General features: G+C 42.0%; 1 protein-coding gene across 9 annotated transcripts in view; it reads right to left on the minus strand.

The window, feature by feature from the left end:
• The window catches only part of Pias2 (protein inhibitor of activated STAT 2), an 86,942-nt gene extending 69,688 nt beyond the window's left edge, over positions 1 to 17,254 (minus strand). For 7 of the 9 annotated variants that reach the window (XM_032885802.1, XM_032885799.1, XM_032885794.1 and 4 more), the window contains exon 1: positions 16,840 to 17,254. In XM_032885802.1, coding sequence (XP_032741693.1) covers positions 16,840 to 16,863 — 24 coding nt within the window. In that variant the 5' untranslated portion in view covers positions 16,864 to 17,254. Of the gene's footprint in view, positions 1 to 16,398; positions 16,674 to 16,839 lie in introns of those variants that run through there. The other 2 variants (XM_032885796.1, XM_032885797.1) reach the window with 2 other exon arrangements.
• Positions 17,255 to 20,435: the final 3,181 nt, after the last annotated feature.

Here is a 20,435-nt window from a genome sequence, read left to right on the forward strand (position 1 = left end):
GACTATGCTCATTACTTGCTCAATATGTGTTGAAAGTTCTATCTGGTGGAGTAATACAAGAAAATAAAGGCCTTATAATCACTCTTAAAAAATTAAAATTACATAAAAATATAATAGGCATACTGAATTTATATGTTAAACTAAAAACCAAAGAAAAAAATCCAAGATCAAAACAAAAGTATTCTCTTTTTTCCTCTTTCTATTTTAATTTTCTATTTTTATTGGATTTTTTTTTTATTTACATTTCAAATGTCCCTTTTCCCGGTTTCCCATCCATAGAATCCCTATCCCATCCACCCTCCACTTCTTCTATGAAGGTGTTCCCCCAACCATCCACCCACCCTGTCACCCCTGCCCGCCCTGACATTCCCTTACACTGGGGGGGGGTGGGGGAGGGGGGGTGAATACCAAGGGCTTCTCCTCTCATTGGTGCCCAACAAGGCCATCCTCTGCTACATATGCAGCTGGAGCCATGGGTCTCTCCATGGGTACTCTTTGGATGGTGGTTTAGTCCCTAGCTCTAGATGGTTGGTATTGTTGTTCTTATGGGGTTGCAAACCCCTTCAGCTCCTTCAATCCTTTTCTAACTCCTCCAATGGGGACCCCATTCTCAGTTCAATGGTTGGCTGCAAGCATCTGCCTCTGTATTTGTCATGCTCTGGCACAAATGTACTCTTTATGTAGTTTTTCCTCAACCACCTTTCCCTAAACTGTAATATATGATAACACAGTTAACTATCCAAATTTCAAGCAGGACGTTTTGTAGACTCATACCGATATTACTCTAAACTGTACATAGAAAAGACAAAAGAGGGGTTGGGATTTAGCTCAGTGGTAGAGCGCTTGCCTAGCAAAGCGCAAGGCCCTGGGTTCGGTCCCCAGCTCGGGGAAAAAAAAAAAAAAAAAAAAAAAAAAAAGAAAAGACAAAAGAACTAGAGGAACTGCCATAATCTTTCTCTTAAAAGAGCAGAGGGCTGGGGATATAGCTCAGTGACAGAGCCAGGTATGCATGGGCAAGGTATTCAATCAACCCTCAGCACCAAACCACAATCAGTCAATCTATCCCAGCTTCACAATACAGATTCAGTAATCAAGAAGGTGTCAGGTGAAGGACAGGCAGGTAGTTCAATGGAACAGAAAACAGAAATAGAAACAGACCTTAACAAATAAGCCCAAATAATATTTGACAAAGATGTAAAAGCTTAATAAATTATGCTGAAGCAATCAGACAACCATAGCTTCAAATGAATCGCTTCTGTATTTTAAGAGACGACTCTTTTCTTTAAAGGCAGGAAGGGGATTTTCAGTATCTAGTTTAGGAAGACTACTTAGATACAACCAAGAAACAAAAAGAAAAATGACATACTAGACCACCAAAATTAAAAGTTACATCTTAAAAAAAAAAAAAAAAACCAAAACCCTTCATAACAATGAAAAGGTAGGCTTCTCATCAGGCTTGGATACAATCCATACAAACTACATAGCTAATCGAGGACTAGAATTCAGAATATACTTTTTTCCCTAACCCCAGAATATACTTAAACCTGTTATTGTTCAACAGAAAAAAAAGGGAGGAAACAATCCATTTAGAAAAGGTTCAAATGACACACAGACATTTCATTAATGAGAATATATAGGCAAACAGGCACATGAAAATTAACATAATTAGCCATCAGGGAAATGCAAATTAAAACCTCACTAGCATATCACTTAGATAGCTACCAGAATGGCTAAAATGAAAAACAGTGTTAACACCAAATGCTGGCAAGGAGGCAGAGAACTTAGATCAGTCAATACATTGTTGGTAGGAAGGTAAAATGCTACAGCAAGCAACTCTGGAAAACAGTTTAGCAAGTTCTTTTTCTTTTCTTTTTTTTTTTTTTTTTTCCTCCGGAGCTGGGGACCAACAAGGCCTTGCACTTGCCTAGCAAGTGCTCTACCACTGAGCTAAATCCCAACCCCTAGCAAGCTCTTTTAAAAAAAAAAAAAAAAAAAAAAAAAAAAAGCCAACTTCAACCATAAGACCCATCAATTACCAATTACGCTCCTGGGCAGAGAAATGAGAATTTATGTGTGCACACACATGAATTACAAACGAATCTTCAAAAAAGTTTTATTCATAATAACCAAAATCTTCTAAAAAAAATTACACTAAATACATACCCACAACTAATACTTACCTAACAATAAAAAGGAATAACTTATTTTTCACATATTATGTGAGCAGATGGCACTCAGAATTAATTATGAAAGGTCAACACTGGGACTGGGAAGATACGGCTCCCAGTAACGTGCTTTCCGTACGTGTGTGGGGACCAGAAAAGGCACTCAGAAAGTGGAGGCAGAGCCCCTTGCTCAGGTTGCTGCCACATTGGCAGACTAGGTTTTATGAGACCCTGCCTCAATCAGTAAAGTTGAAAACAACGGAGAATGTTTCCTGCTACCAACTTTGGGCTGCCATGTACAGACCATGCATTGAGACTGACTGGCTAATTTGAGTCCTGGATTCCTATGTAAGGAGAAACCAGAGAAAACACTGTAGTACACACACACACACACACACACACACACACACACACACACACACACACACACACACACACGTAGAGGGAATTTTCAAAATCAAGTAAGATAATCACCCAGCAGAACAGATTCAAACTCATGTAATAACCATAACCTTAAATTTAAAAACAAAACAAAAACAATAGAATGTTAAGAAAAAACTGAACAGGCAAAAAAAAATAAAATTAAAAAAAAAAAGAATAAATAAAGCCATTCCAGGGGGAGAGGATTTTCTCAGGAAGTAGCTCGATTGGTAGAATGCTTGTTTACATGAGCCAAGCCCTAGGGTTGATTCCCAAACACTGCACAGAATTTGGGCCTGGTGACTGATGCGCGCAATTCCAGCATTCCAGAGGTGGGGGGTGAAAGGATCAGCAATTCAAAATCATCTTTGGTCATACGAATTCAAGGCCAGCCCTAGATATATGAGACATTGTGTTCCATAAATAAATCATCCTGGGAAAAGACAGGCATAACTTGGTCTTGGGGAGTGTCTTAGTTAGGGTTCTATTGCAGTGAACAGACACCATGACCAATGTAAGTCTTATAAAGGACAACATTTAATTGGGGCTGGCTTACAGATTAGGAGGTTCAGTCCATTATGAAGGCAGGAGCATGGCAGCATGGCAGCATCCAGGCAGACACGGTGCAGGAGGAATTGAGTTCTACATCTTCACCAGAAGGAAGCCAGGACAGACTGAGCATCCCCAGGCAGCTAGGAGGAGGGCCTCCAAGCCCACCCCCACAGTGACAAACTTCCTCCAACAAGGTCACACCTTCTAATAGTGCCACTCCCTGGGCCAAGCCTATACAAACCATCACAGGAGGTTGGGGGAGGTAGAGCTGAGGAGATGGCTCAGTGGTTAAAAGTACTTGTTACCCTTGCAGAGGACCCTGATTCCTAGCATCCACTACCTTCTGACCACTGTGAACACCAGGTACACACATATAGGTAAAATACTCATACACATAAAATAAATCTAAGGAAAAAAATTAAAATCAAGATATGAACCACATAATTAACTAGCAGGTAGTCATTCCCTGTTAGCTCACTCTCTTATATTTATGATCAAGCGAGATGTTAAGCTCTCAGCTACTGACCCTATGTCATGCCTGCCTGCTGCTATTCTCGATGCTACTGCCTGCCATGATGGTCCCTTACTCTGACTCTGAAATTATAAGCCCCTATAGGTTGATGACAAGGCGATACATGATTGGACAGTAGAGAATGAAATGGGGACAAAGTTTTTGTAAGGCTGAAGTGAGGAGGAAGGAGGGAGATCAAGATGGAGTCCACAGAGGAGCGTGGCTCAGATTTAGGTGAACAAGGTTGATTTTATCTTGTCTAGATTTTATCTTGTTTATGCCTTTATCAATTGGCAGTGAATTAGGAATTGTGCATTGAGAATTTAACATGTAAATCTAATTGTTAAATTACAAGATTCCAGAACTTTGATTTACCAGGCTAAAGAGGACAGTGTGTGAAAGAAATGGCAGAGTAGCAGACAGAGCGAGCGGATCTTGGGAACTGATAGAAAACGTTCTTTTTTAATCTTACCATCACAGGACCCCAATAAACTCTCCCTTCTATAAACTGCCTTTGTCACAGTGTTTTATCAGAGCAATAAGACAAAATGAAAGTATGTATTTTGTCTTGATACTAACAAGTGTTTTTAAAGTGACCATTTGGGCACCTGGCTAATGGCAGTGACTGTAATCCCAGCACTTAGAAAGTTAAAAGTAGGGGACTGCAATTTCAGACCACCATAAGAAATAAAACAAAAATCTGCCTCAAAGCATGAGGGACTGGATATAGAGCTTAGTTACAGATACCCCTAGCATGTGCAAAGCCCTGAATCAATCTTTACCACTGGGGAAGGAAAGAGGGTTTTTTTTTTAATTAACTACATATAATTTCAACAAATTCAAAAGAATTGTTATCACATAGACCATGGTCACCAGCATAGTGCAATTACAAATCAATAACCAAATTTAAAAGCTAAGTGTGGCACACACCTGTAATTCCAGCATTCAAGAGGCCAGAGCAGAAGTGAGGTTAAGACCAGCCTGGGCTGTATAAAAGATCCTGCCTCAAAAATACTTTGGGGGAAGGGAGAGCAGGAGTTCATGATGGCTAGAAAGATGGTTTAGTGGTTAAGAGCACTTGCTGCTCTTGCACAGAACCCAGGTTCAATTACCAGCACCTACACTGTCGATCACAACCATCTGTAACCCTACTTCTAGTTCTAGCAAATCTGATGCCCTCTTCTGGCTTCCATGGATACTAAGCACAAATGTGCAGATATACATGCAGATAAAACATCCATACACATTACATAGATGGGTGGATGGATGGACAGACAGGTTTGTGAGATGAGGGAGGGAGGGAGGGAAGAAGGGAGGGACATACATGCGTGCGTACTTACATACATTCATTCATGTGCAAAACGGCTCAGTTACTCAGTAAAAGTCCTCCTGGCACAAGCATGAGAAATTGAGCTCGGATTCCCAGCATCTACAAAAAAAAGCCGGGTACCAGAGCACAGACCTGTAATCTCAGTGCTGGGGAGGTGAGGACAGGGGATCCCTGCAGCTCAATGCTGCCAAATAGATAAGCTCCACATTCAATGAGATATAATCTCAAAGAATACTGTAGAAAGCAACTAAGGAAGATACCCATCCTCTGCCCTCCAAACACATGCACATGTGTACCTACTCAGACAGACAGACAGACAGACACAGACACAGACACACACACATGACATCCTTAATGTTTACATGTCTTAATGTCTTAAATGTTTACATAATAAAATACTGAAAAATAAATAATGACAAGACACTCAACATAAGAAACCAGGGGTGAAGAACAATACGTTCAGAGAACATAAAGTCAAAAACAATATTCTGAAAAGTCTTAAAAAGTTCCCAAGCTTTTAAAAAACAAACAAAAAAAAAAAAAAAAAAAAAATCAGGGATTCTCTGTAGAGTCCTGGCTATCCTAGAACTCTCTGTAGAGCAGACTGGACTGGCCTCAAACTCAGAGATCTGCCTGCCTTTGGATCCCAAATGCTGAGATTAAAAGTCACTGCTGCCAGGGCAGTCGACAAGCTTAAATAATAAGGGTACTTTTAAAAGGAGATGAAGGAAGGAAGGAAGAAAGGAAGGAAGGAAGGGAGGAAGGAAGGAAGGAAGGAAGGAAAGAAAAAAGAAAAAGAAACTGAACAAATTTCTGGGGTGGGGGTGAAAATTACAGTTATAAACAAAATAACTGCAACAATTAGCTGAAAAGTAGTCATCAATGAAAACAATTGTACAGCAGACTGTATTAGATATTTATGAAACACATTATTCTAATGTCATGTGATCTTTTCTAGAAGAGGGAAGGCATATTCTATAACCAAAATGAAATTTGTACTTTGAATACAAAATTAGTTTGGAAATAATATACCCATCTATAATGCTAAAATGATTACAAAAGAGTGGTTTTTCAAAAGACATAGGAAAGGCCTTTACTAAAATTCAGTATCATTAATGATTTTAAATAATTAGCAAACCTAGAAACATTAACTTGAAAAGATTACCTATAATAAGCCTATAGCAAACATCATACTTAACTGTAAAACTTTGAAAGTACACTCTTAAAATCAGAAACCACCTCAAGAAGTGTCCCCAACCCCTTAACAGCTTCCATTTAGACTGGAGATCTTAGCCAGCACACATTAAAGCAAGAAAAGCGAGAAAGGGGGCAAGCATAATGATCAGAGAAGTAGAAAAGGGCTGGAGAGATGGCTCAGTGGTTAGGAGCACTGACTGCTCTTCCAGAGGTCCTGAGTTTAATTCCCAGCAACCACATGGTGGCTCACAACCATCTGTAACGGGATTCAATGCCCTTTTCTGGTTTATCTGAAGACAGTATACTCCTATACAAAAATTAATCATTAAAAAAAATGGTTACACAAAGTCTAATCAAAGGTAAAAAAAATTTTTTTAAAGACAAAATAATAAACCTAGAACTAAAGCTAATTTTTTACAACAGTCTAATTTAAAACTGTAAAACATTGAAAAGCACTGTAAAAGACCTAAATAACTGAAGATTACAATGTTAGATGGCAAGAATTAACAAAATGTAGGAGTTTGTTTTTGTTGTTTGTTACTCCCTAACATGGAATTCAGTACGTAGACCAGGCTAGGGTCAAACTCAGAGATCGCCTTGTCTGTGTACCTCCTGAGTGCTGATTAAAGGCTGTGCCACCACCACACTCACGCATGCATGCGTTTCACAAAACCAAAACACAAGGAATCACTATAATGCCAGAAGACACTTGCAATTCTGTATCCCTCAGGGATTGACCATGCTGTTTAAAGAGTAATTCTCCCCTTCTGAGCTAAACAAACAAATGAGCACATCTATTTAGAAACAAGATGACATTAACATCTATGATTTACTTTATCAAAGTAATTGAGGGTTAGTGAGGCCTCACAGTAGAATCAATAAGTCTCTTTACATAAAGGATACAAATTGAGTATTGCAAACAAAACTTTCATGTCACCTACAAGTCCTGAAAAAATTATCCCTAATAAAACATAAATGCTATATAAAGAGTTGTCATACTTCACTGTTCAGGCAAACAAAAAACAATAGGGCACTGGAGAGAAGACTTAACAATTGAGAACACTGAGAGACCCCAGTTTGATTCCTAGCATCCCACATGGTGGCTCACAACCCCTCTAACTCCAGTCCTAGGGGATTTAACACTTCTGACCTCCTCAAGCACTATACCCACAAGTGGTACACAGACAAAACACCCATACACATAAAATAAATAAACTTTAAAAAAGGAAGTTTACTGCAAACAACACATCCTGTTATACCTGCAAGCAGCCTCATCAACCTCTTGCTTTGCCACAGTTTTTCTATTACTTCATTTTCTTTTATGCTTGATTTAATTGAATTGTTATTTTGTCCATGGCCTTAGGAGCAACAGACTATTGCATATAGCATATGTAAATACTTGACATACAGCCCAACTATATAACTATGTATTAGGCTATCCCACCTAAATTTATGTAAATACATTCTATAAAGCCAAATGTGGTCTCACACACACCTATAAGATCAGGAGCTCAGAACTAGCTTCAGCTACACAGTGTCCAAGCTACATGTGACTGTACCAGGAAGGAAGGGAGGGACGGAAGGAGGGAGGGAGGGAGGGAGGGAGGAAAGGAGGGAAGGGGTCTGAAGAGATGTTTCAATGATTAAAAGCACTGTCTGCTGTTCCAAAAGACATAGGTCCAATTCCCAGACTCTACATGGTGGCTTAAAACTACCTGTAACTCGGGCTGGAGAGATGGCTCAGCGGTTAAGAGCCCCGACTGCTCTTCCAGAGGTCCTGAGTTCAAATCCCAGCAACCGCATGGTGGCTCACAACCATCTGTAAAGAGATCCGATGCCCTCTTCTGGAGTGTCTGAAGACAGCTACAGTGTACTTATATATAATAAATGAATAAATCTTTAAAAAAAAAAAACAAACTACCTGTAACTCTAGTTCCAAAGGCTCTGATGCCATCTTCTAGTGTCTGTGGGTTCAGATGTACATGCAGGTAAAACACACAAACACATAAATAAAACAGAACAATATTTTAAAAAAGAAAGAAAGATAGATAGACAGATATAGCCCAAACAACAACACCCTATGATAACTGCACAAAACTGAAATTGCCTGTCAATATACTTATCAGAAAGTGACTGATGTTAGGTGATGCTTGAGTATAATTCCATATCTGAAGGGAAAGGAAAGAAAAGAAGCCAAAAGTGGCAGACCATGCCTGTAATCTCAATACTCAGGAATTAGAGGCAAGAGGACCAGGAGCTCAAGACCAGCCTTGTCTTCACAGAGAGTTTGAGACCAGCCTGTGCTACTACACCAGACAGTGCATTAAAGAAATAAATAAAAGTTAACCATAGAAGATTATGCATCAATTCCACTCCTAAATATGGACTCAAGAGAACTGAAAATCTATGTCCAAATAAAACTTATGCTCACGTAGTTAACACTGGTACTAGCCATTAAGTAAAAATAACTCAATGCCAAACAATACATTCACACAACGGAACAAGAAGAAACAGATTACTGGTATTTGCTACAACACAAATTAATCCAGAGGACATTATACTAAATGAAAATGAGCCAAACATAAAAGGCCAGTAGTGTTGTGTGATTCCATTGATAAGAAATGCTCAGGGTTGGGGATTTAGCTCAGTGGTAGAGCGCTTGCCTAGCAAGCGCAAGGCCCTGGGTTCGGCCCCCAGCTCCGGGAAAAAAAAAAAAAAAGAAAGAAATGCTCATGACAGGTAAACCCACAGACAGAATAGGTGCTATGGCCTGAGGAACTACTGCATATAAGACTTTTTTTGGAATAATAAAACTGTCCCTGAATTAGACAGTGATGACACTAGTGTGACTTTGTGAATAGTCTAAAAGAGCACCATATTCGATACTTTCAGTGGCTTAATTTTACAGTATGTAAATTATCTCAATTTAAAACTAACTAAAAAAGCAAACATCAAACCAGGCATATTGGCATACACCATTAATCCCAGCACTCAAAAGGCAGAGGCAGTGGATTTCTGTAGTTCCAGGACAGCCAAGACTGTTACACTAAGAAACTGTATTTTGGAAAACCAAAGAGAGAGATAGGGGGAAAAATAGAGACAGAGACATCAAACCCACAGGAACAAAAGCAAAAATGTTGAGGAAAATGTTCAGATGATATGTCAGGAATCTGCCATTTCATCATCAGAAAAGTTAATTCATGTTTACTGGAGGGAACATACAGACCTACGAAGCAAACAAACACAAAAGTACTTACTACTATCCAAGAATATCATGGTTCATTGACAACTGGAAATTGTCGTTTTATAAAAATTTCATTTTAAATTAACATATCGCTTTGGCATGCCTTCATAGACAATTTAAACAAAGTATTATTAGGAGACTGTGTTTCCTAATAGCACTGAAAACACCATGGATTCTGTCATACAGCACATACATTAGTTTTCCCCTGTGTAGTGGTTTGGTGGAGGGGAGATGAGGACTTATACCTTCGACATCTCATTAACTTCTCATTCTTCCTCTATCCTAGTAGTACCTAAGGTTGTAAAAACTGAAGATTCCTGGTTGGTATAAAGGGATCAAACACTTGGATCTTCTAGGCAGAAGATTACCTGTTTCAGAATTACTGAGCTTCTTAGTATCAAAAAAACACCTCTACTTTCCACACCCCACCGGCTACACTTTCATCAAAACTAGTGCATGAAGTATGCTAGACAAACTCTACATAGCTATGAGCTAGACAGCAACCAGCTGAGCTGACTGACTTGAAATTACAATGCCACAAATATTCCAGATTCTAGTTTACCCTCAACTACGATACACATCCAAAGTCTCATACCCATCTTTATTCTTTCTGTGAGATACACAGAAATCTGGTTCTCAATCCATGAAAGAAAGGTAATAGATAAAGGAGGGGATGTCTTTTAAGAAAAAGAAAATAAACAGAATTGTCACTACAAACAGATCTTCCATCCACTGCTGTGTAGAGAATAGAATGAATTGGCTAGATTGAACCGCTACAAAATTTTTGAATAATGACTGCCACCAGAAACCCAATGCTAGAACTGTGTAAAAAGCAAGGAAAAACAAGAGGAGAAAAAAACTAGTGAATGACTGGATATATTAAATTGACTCCAGAAGCCCAACTGTTCTACCTCCATGACTTCACCCAGTACTCAGCTCCCTCAGAGATTATGTTCAGGAAGAAAATCAGAGTGGTAATGATAGACCAAGCATTGATCTTTGTGGTAGTTTGAATGAGAATGTCCCCCAGAGTGTAATGTCCAAATACCTGGCTCCCCATTTGGTGAACTGTTTAAGAATGTTTTTAGAAAGATTAGGAGGTGCAGCCTTATTGGAGGAAGTGTATGGCTGGGGGTGGGTTTTAAGATTTCAAAAGTCCAGACCAGGCCCATGTGTCTTCCTGTTGACTGTGGCTCAGGATATAAAGCTTTAATGGTTCTCAACCTGGGGCTCGAAAGACCTTAGACCATCAGAAAAACTGAGATATTTAAGATTCATAACAATAGCAAAAGTAGTAATAAAGTAGCAATGAAAATAGTCTTATGGGAATGGAGAGATGGCTCAGTGGTTAAGAGCACTGACTGCTCCTCCAGAGGTCCTGAGTTCAATTCCCACAACCACATGGTGGCTCACAACCATCTGTAATGGGATCTGACTCCCTCTTCTGGTGTGTCTGAAGACAGCGACAGTGTACTCATATACAATAAATAAATAAATCATTAAAAAAAAAGAAAATAGTCTTATGGCTGGGGGTCACCACAACATGAAGAACTGTATAAAGGGTCACAACACTACTTGCAAAGGTTGAGAACCTTAGCTACTGCTCTAACCCACGTCTGTTGCTTCCCACAGCCATGATGATGAGATAACCGTCTCAAACTGCAAGCATGCTCCCAAATTAAAAGTTTTCTTCTGTAAGTGTTGCCTTGATCATTGTGGTTCTTCAGAGCAATAGAACAGAAGCTAAAACAATCTTGTAGCAAGTTAATTCACATCTAACAAGTTAAGCATCTAGGAAACCAAATTATTTCCCTGGAAAGCTTCTTATACAAACCATACTATTATAATCACCTTTGACTACACAGGCCACCTTCTTTCTTAAAGAATTCCCCTCTTCCTTTCCTTCAACCCATTAGAATGGCTTCCAAAATCAAATTTGTACCATGATTCCAATACCCTGGAATTGGACAGTCAAGTGGATTCTGACCAAAGCTCCAGACGCATCATATTCTTTTAGAAGAATGGAAGAAAGCAAGACTAGTAATCTAGTAGTCACTTGGGACCTAAAGGTAAAATACAGAGCAGCCATAGTATGTGGCCACAGTGTCTCTCTGTGAGCTGCTCACATAGTCTTGGGGAAAAAAAAAATCTTATTGAGCAACACCTTAAGGTTCTACAGGTGCTTTTTTGTCTCAGGGTTTCCAGTGCTGTGAAGAGACACTACAGCCAAGGCAACTCTTATAAAGGACATTGGGGCTGGCTTACAGGTTCAGAGGTTCATCCTTATCATCACAGTGGAAAGCACCAAGAAAGAAGCGTCCAGGCAGACATGGTGCTAGAGGAGCCAAGAGTTCCACAGCTTGATCTGAAAGTAGCCAGAAGGAGACTATATTCCATACTGGGTGGAGCCTAAGCCTAGGAAACCTCAAAGTCCACACCCACAGTGACACACTTCCTCCAACAAGACCACACCTACTCCAACAGTGCCAGACCTAATAGTGCCATTCCTTATGGGCCAAGCATTCAAATACATGAATCTATTCAAACCACCACATTCCACTCCTATCCCCCATAGGCTTGTACCCATATAATGCAAAATACATTTAGTCCAACTTTGAAAGTCCCCATAGTCTATCAGTCTCAAACAGGTTTAAGAGTTCAAAGTCTCTTCAGAGATGTATGCAATCGCTTAACTGTAACCCCCTATAAAGTAAAAATAAAAAAACAGATCCCATACTTCCAATGTATCATGGCACAGGATATACACTACTGTTCCAGGACAAATACTTAAGGAAAGCAAGACTGAAACCAGCTGGACAAACTCCATCTGCATCTCCATGTCTGATGTCAACACACTCTTCAGATCTTCATCTCCTTTCAGCTTTGTTGACTACAACACACTTCTTTCTCTCGTGCTGGTTCCACTGCCTGTTAGCAGCTTTCCTTGACAGGTATCCCACAATTCTGGCATCTCCAACATCTGAAGGTCTCAAAAGGTAATCCAGGCTTCACTTTCACAGCTTCACACAATGGCTTCTCTGGGCCTCCATGAAGGGGCACTCCTGCCACACACGTGGCCTCAGCAACTTTCCTTGGTTGTAGAAGAATGTTTCTTAACTCTAAAGCCAGAACCACGTGGCCAAAGCTACCAAATCTGGTTGCTTGGTGGGCCTGGAACATACAGACTGAACAACTTTCTGTTTTCCCCGGTTTCCTTTGATGCCTAAGCTTGGCTGTTCTAGAACTTGCTCTGTAGACCAGGCTGGCCTTGAACTCAGAAATCTGAATGCCTGTCTCTTAAGTGCTAGGATTAAAAATGTGGGGGGTTGGGGATTTAGCTCAGTGGTAGAGCTTTTGCCTAGGAAGCGCAAGGCCCTGGGTTGGTCCCCAGCTCAAAAAAAAAAAAAAAAATGTACCACCACCACTTGGGCCTAAACTTTTTCTTTAACTCCTTTCCATTATAGGACTTAATAAGCATCGCCACTATGCCTCAAGATCTGAATTAAAAGCTTGTGTCATTCTGCCTCATGATCCTCATCAAAACCCTGGGTCTTCCAAGTTCAAGATTAGATATGCCCTTGATATCTAGACTGTAGCTCATTCCAGATAGTCAAATTGACAACTGAAAATAGCCAACACAATCCACCTGACAACATATAATCGTATCTTCTTATATACAGATGAAAATAACCAAGTCATAATAATGTTTAACGTGATAAAACTATCCCTCACACAACTGCAAACATTTGTAAACTTATAATAAGTGGAAATGTCCCTTGGGAAACATTCTTTTCACAAGACAGAAGCTTAGCTGGGTGGAATTTTGCCTGAGGTCACCATTCCCTTAATTTCAACTAATATCTTTAATGTGTTATTTCCTTGAACACAAAATTTAGTTCCATTCCATTTCCTGATGCCCCTTTAATCCTTGAACCATACATTTTGTATTTTTCTTTCTCAGCTTGCTATGTCTGATCAAAAGGCTCTTCTTAAGAGGTAACCACAGACCTGGGCTTGGTGGCACATATCTTTAACCCCAGCACTCAGGAGGCAGAGGCAGGCAGATCTCTTTGAGTTTAAGACCAGCCTAGTCTACAAAGCAAGTCCAGGAGAGGATGGACAGCCAGGGCTGGTTACACTGAGGGAAGAAAAAAAAAAAAAAAAAAACAGAAAATAGAGGATGGGAGAGGGGGAAGGAGGATGAAGGGGAGAGAACAACAGTACAAAGTTTGTACTAGGCTGTTTTGAGATTTTCCTTTACCAATAAATTAATCTAAATCTCTTCACCTTAGCCTTAGGCAGACTTCAGACAAGGGCAAAAAGCAGCCACATTCTTCACCAAAATAGCACAAAAACAATCTTTAGGCAACATACCAAAATTCTTCCCTGAAACCTCATGAGCCAGGCCCCCGTGTTCGAATCGCCCCGGCACAAATGTCTTCCATGGATCTATTTGTATGACCTATTAAGTCCCACTTAGAGCATCCCACACTTTTCTTAATCCAAGATTTCAAAACCCACATTTCTCCAAACAAAAATGATCAGGCCTATCACGGCAATACCCCAGTCCCTGGTACCAACTTCTGTCTTCTTAGTTAGGGTTCCACTGATGAATGAGACACCATGACAAAGACAACTCTTACAAAGTAAAACATTTAACTGGGACTGGCTTGCAGTCTCAGAAATTTAGTCCATTGTCATCATGGTGGGAAGCATGGCAGTGTGCAGGCAGACACGTTGCTGGAGGAGCCGACATCATCTCGATCTGAAGACAGCCAAGAGGAGCCTGTGTTCCATACTGGGCGGAACCTGAGCATAGAAGACCTCAGAGCTTGCCCCAACAACGACACACTTCCTCCAACAAGGTCACATCTACTCCAACAAGGCCACACCTCCTAAACTCCCTACAGGCCAAGCACTCAAATACATGAATCTTATGGAGGCCATACCTATTCAAACCACCACGCTTATCAAATGACACCTCCCTTCCCCACCCCACCAAGCCTAAAAAGTGAAAGAACATAACTAAACCGCAATGAGGGGATGATCTTTCTCCAAAAGATCCTTCTAGAGCAGACAGTACCAGGGACATGCTGACTACTCAACAGACTGATCCTCAACAGCTTAAATTATAGTATCCGAGAATTCATCTATCATTTCTTCCACTGCCAAGATAACCAAAAATCTAATGTTCATAATTTCTGATTCTATAATTTAATTAACTGTCACTGGGATCATCTGAATATAATCTGTACCAGAAACCATCATTCTGAGTGTCCAGGATATTTCTTCCCCTTCTCTTTCTTTCTGATTATAGTTTTTTGGCATTGGTTTGGATTGTTTGTTTTCTGTGGGGTTTTGTTTTTTGTTTTTTTGGGTTTTTTTGGAGGAGGGTCCACTGTTCTATTTTTCTTCCACTTTTATGATACAAAAAGATAGTATTTATCATTTAATTTAGTCTATAAATAGAGTAATTAGGAATCCCACCTAGTCCCAAAGGCACTTGAACAATGAAATCTAACATGGACTCAAGAACTCAAGACTCTGAAATCAAGTAACTAGTGTTTAAAATTTTAACATTTCCCCTCTCAAACTATAATCTAGATGAAGTTTGTCTATGTTCATTTTCCTTACAGAATTAGGAGACTAGCAATGTATATGTGAAGTATCTGAAGCAGAGTCTGGCATGTAATAAAGTGATATTAAAATGAGTATATGTCATCATCACTTCCTGTACTCAGACTGGGATAAAGTTCTTTAAATATAAACTAACATGGGTCTGCCCTAAGCAAAACATAGTGGGTAATTCTCCCAGCATCTACTCAGCCTGCCTGCCTGCCTGCCTGCCTTCCTTCCTTCCTTCGTTCCCTCCCTCTGGAAACTCTGAGGTCAAGTCTCTGCTGGTCACTTAACTATGAATGGGGAAGCCAACATTACCTTTTACCAAGCACAAAGAGATGCAAAACCCAGATGATTTAGGGATGAGAAAATGAGGTTGAGCCACAAATCAAAACAGAGAAAGCAGAAAGGTCCTTTTGAGGTCCTGGTTTCACTCCAATCTGAGTACTAATGTCCTTTCCCACCCTATGTGATTAAGATTAATTCTTCTCTTTAACCAGCAACGTTTCTAAAAGTCTAATACAAGCCCTACAAAGGTTTTCACCAACCAAATTAAAAAAAAAAAAAAAAAAAAAAAAGCTACCTTCCTTGGGAGAGGAAATATACATCTGTTACTGTGCAAAAGTTAAGGTAATACTGCATGTAAAAATACCTCCAGTGTTCAGTTTACTGAAGTGAGGCTCAGGCCTGATTGTTTCAGGAGCTCCAATAAACACTAAGACCGATATAGTGCAAATATCCTTTTCAGTCATGGTTCTCTGTATAAACTGATAAGGGATACAACATGCATCGGTATAATTTTTATTGGGAAAAATCATCTTTTCCTGAAACAGGAGGGAAAATGGTAGGCCCTAAGCGAGCTTTCACATTCACTCTTTTGTTGGTGTCCAGCCAGCCAACATCCTTTTCCCACAAACAATAATGGTCTTAGAAAGCAGAACAGATTAAAGTAACCCAAACGCCAAACATGGCTGGGTACCTCAACTGGTTGCAAGTTCATTTAACTTCAAATCCATACTTTGTCTCCACTTTAAAACACACACACACACACACACACACACACACACACACACACACACACGGTTTCTATCTGTAAACATCCCACATATGTCGTCAGTAATTCGGCCTTCAATGCAGCTCACTATACCTGGTTTAGTTTGGGATATGGTTTCTGTGAGATGATCTGTCTAGAGGAGAAAACATTTTTTTTCTCCTTGTAACCTCCAGCAGCCTCTACGTTAGACCCCGACTACAAAGGTACCAACAATAAAGTTATGAGCTTGTTCTCATGCTAAGAAACAGTTTCTCCTCGAGAGCACAAACTACATACGTGACAACACGGACTTTGAAGATTTCTTACCATGGTTACAAACCAAGTCCCTGGGTCTAAGGCTGACTACCGAAGGCGGTGTTCCCAAAAGACCGCGCTTCTCCCCACGCTGAGGGAGAAAGCGCTGGTGGGAAGAAGGGGCCTCATCTCGTGACAGACCTGCCTAGACCACAGCAGGGACAGGAAAATTCCTAAACGCAACTTCGCGTTTCCGAAGGCGGTCGGTCTTTCACACAGTGCTCCGGGGTCGCCACCGCTGAGGCGAACGCCGCTGCACGCGCCCGGCCGAGTCCAGCCCGCCAGGTGTGCGGCCCGCCGCCCGGCCATCCGCCCGCCCTCGCCCGCGCTGTCCCTCCCCGCGCAGCGCCGACGACAGGGCTCCGCCAACCGGCCGCACGCCCCGGCGGCGCCGCGCTGCTCCCGCCTCCCCTCCCCCCGCCCTGCGGCCTCCGCTCCCCCCGCGACGCTCACCCTCAACTCCTCGAAATCCGCCATTTTATCCCGCCCGCGGGCGCCTCAGCCGTCACCGCTCCTCCGCCCGCTGCCGCCAACGACACCGCCGCCGTCTCCTGCAACATCCTGCACTGGGCGCCGCTCTAGACGCCGCGGCCGCCGCCGCCGCCGCGCCACCACCTCCACCACCTCCACCGGGCCCCTCACGTGACCTGCGCTGGAGCCCCGCCCCCGGCGCGCACAGGCCCCGCCCTTCGCGGCGCCCCCAGCCCACCGCGCGCGGTCTTCCGCCCGAGCGCCCCCCACGCGCTTCCGGTGGTGGCCTGTCCCTGCTGAGCCCAGTCCTGCTCGTCGCTTCCTGCCCCTGCTCCCTGTTCCCTGCACCGGAGCGCAGGCTGCTACTGAGGCTCTTACCGGAACTGTGGCGTTCTCCCCGGACTTGGAGGACGGCCTTGGCTGAGGAAGTGGCCGAGAGAAGAGAGTTGACAGGACTCACGGAAATCTCACTGTGCTCTACCCAAGGTGGCTGAGAACAGAGGAAGCAGCCTCAGGGCCATCCCCAGAGTAGCTGTGGTTGGATAATACAAGTATGGGTGATGTGGAAACCGTTGTTCCAGGCTAATGGTGATCGCGATTACGAATTTTATTTTATGTGTTTTTGTTGAGATAGGGAGTCTCTATGTAACCCAAGCTAGCTTGGAACTCTTTTGTGGACCAATTTTGAATCCGAGAGATTCACCTGCCTCTTGAGTCTTTTGAGTGCCGGGATTAAAGTGTGTGCCACCACGCCCAGTTGGATAAGACCTTTTAATTTATGTCTTAACTTTTCACCTCGCCTGATATTTTTCCTGACCTTGAAAGGACTACCAATGGCCTGGACAGCAAAGTTGAAACGATTGTGGGTAAGATTAGGAGAAAAGTGAAGTAGGAGCACCCCAGAGAACCCTGATGAAATTGGAAAGTCAGGAAATTCTGATAGCTGCAGGAAAAAAATGAGATGAGAGACAGAAGGAGGATTGCTGATATTCCCAGACTCGGTTAAAAAAATGAAAAGAAGAAGAAATAAGCTGGATACTTGGACTTGGGGGGTTGAAGCAGGAGGATCAGGAATTCTTATGGGCCAGGTGGAGGCCAGCCTGGAGTACAGTGTGAGAATGAAACAAAAAACAAAAACGTGACAGACAATGCAGAGTCAAACTGACTGGGCACACACAGTTCAGATTTCATTGATAAGACTGATGGAACCCCTGTTTAATATTGCTCTTACCTAAGGTCTTTTTTCCAGTTACAGTCATTCTGAGAACATTGCACTTGTATGAGTTTTAAAGTGTTGGATCCATGGGCAAAGAATTCCTACTCTATATCCGTCGGTTCTCACTAGCTCACGAGGATCTTCCAACATACTAATCAAATGCCTTGATAAGGTTAGGCCATAGTTCAGTAGTAAGCTCTGAGCTAGACTCTGTTAGTCCCTAGCCTCCATCCCTTCCCCCCACACCACCCCCCAAAACACCTAAGGGCTAGAATGCCTCTCATTAAACTTTTACCCAAGAGCTAACTGAAGTAAGGTATACGTGTGTAATAGTAATTGAACTTTAATGAGTGGGATGTGGACAGCTGACTCAAATTAAGTTTAAAAACAAAACGCTGAGTCTTAGTCACTGTGCCACTTCTTAGTCACAGTGGTTGGTATTGCTGTGAAGAGAAACACTTTGGCCAAGACAACTATTATAAGAGAAAGCATTTAATTGGGATCTTGCTTTAACAGTTTTGGTCCAATTATGGTGGGGAGCAAAGCAGTATGCAGTCAGGTGCTGAAGCAGTAGCTAAGAGCTACAACCTGATCCAGATTGAGAAACCTGGGTGTGGGCTTTTGAAACCTGGAAGCCTAATCTCACCAACACACTTCCTCCCCTCCGAGAAGGCTACACTTCCTAATCCTTCTAATCCTTTCAAATAGTGTCACTTCTAGACACTAAGCATTCAAATACAAAAGCCTATGGGAGTTATTCAAACCATCATGTTCTTTTCACTGACCTTCATAGTCCCCATAGTCTATCACAGCCTCAAAAAAAAAAAAAAGTTCAAAGTATCTTCTGAGAATCAAGGTATCTCTTATTGAAAACCCCTGTAAGATCAAAATCAGAACTCCTACTTCCAATACACAGTGGCACAGGATAGGTATCACCATTCCAAAAGGGAGGAAAGAGCATAGTGAGGAAATACTGGACCAAAGCAAAACCAAAACCCAGCAAACTCCAGATTCTGCATCTCCATGTCCTATGTAAAGTGTTCTTCAGATCTCCGGCTCCTTTCAGCCTTGTTGACTATAACACTTCTTTCTCTCGGGCTGATTCCCACCCTGTTAGCTCTCCTTGGCAGATATCCACTACTCTGGCATCTGCAGTTATTTTGGGGCCTCCAACACAATCCAGGCTTCACTTTCAGGGCTTCACACAATGGCCTCTCTGGGCCTCCATGCAGGGACACTCCTGCCACACACCTGGCCTCAGCAACTTTCCATAGCCTCGGATGGAGAAGCCATAGCCTCGGATGCAGAGTCCACAAGCCCCTTCTTGCATCCTTGGCTCTAAAGCCATAACCACATCGCAGAAACTGCCAGGTTCTTCTGATTGCTGGAGCTTGGTCCCTTCCATCAATTACATTTTCACCAGCTCTCTGTCGTTGACGGTTTCCTTTACTACTTAAGTTTTTCTCTAATTCTTTCCCACACGTTGGAAGGTTAGCTGGGTGAGGTCTTGCTCCAAGGTTACAACTCACTTTATTTCATTTGGCATCAAGCTTTTTTTTTTTTTTTAACTGTTTATCTCCTTCAGCACAGGATTAGCTCCATAACACTTCCTGGTGCTCCTTTTCCTCCCAAACTACACCTGGATGTCTTGGTCCAGCTTGCCCCTTTTCATCATTGTAGATCTGCATAAGAATAGTTACTAATAGCCATGGGACACAGTCAGTACTATGCTGTCTTAAAATCTTTTCTGCCAAAGCCATTAATCCAAAACTCAATTTAGCAGAAGGCAGAGTTTTAGGATAAGGGCAAAAACAGCCACATTTTTTGGTCAAAATACATCAAGAATGATCTCTAGGCCACTTGCTAATATTCTTTCCCTCCAAAACCTCTTGAGGTGGGCCGGTCATAATCTACATTGTTCTCAGAACCAGTGTCTTCCATGTTCCTTCTAGGATGGCCCATTAAGCCCTGTAAAGTCCCAAAGTCCACACTCTACCAACAAGCAGCATGCTCTGGCCTGTTACAGTAATGCTTCAGTCCTGGTACCAACTTCTGTCTTAGTCAGTGGGATATTGCTGTGGAGACGCCATGGCCCAGACAGTTATAAGAGAAAGCATTTGAGTGGGGCCTTGCTTTCAAACCTTGGGAAGTTTGGTCCGTGAGCAAAGCAGGGAGCAGGGTGGCATGCAGGCAGTGCTGGAGCAATAGCTGAGAGCTACATCCTGATCATAGGCTGAGAGACTAAGGACTTGAAACCTCAGAGCCCACCCCCAGTACACACTTCTTCCAACAAAGCCATACCTCCTAATCCTCTGGAATGGTGCAACTCCCTGCCTCCTCTTACTAAGTGCTGGGATTAAAG

This window comes from Rattus rattus, chromosome 15 (genome assembly GCF_011064425.1).
Source record: "Rattus rattus isolate New Zealand chromosome 15, Rrattus_CSIRO_v1, whole genome shotgun sequence".
Classification (NCBI taxonomy): domain Eukaryota; kingdom Metazoa; phylum Chordata; class Mammalia; order Rodentia; family Muridae; genus Rattus; species Rattus rattus.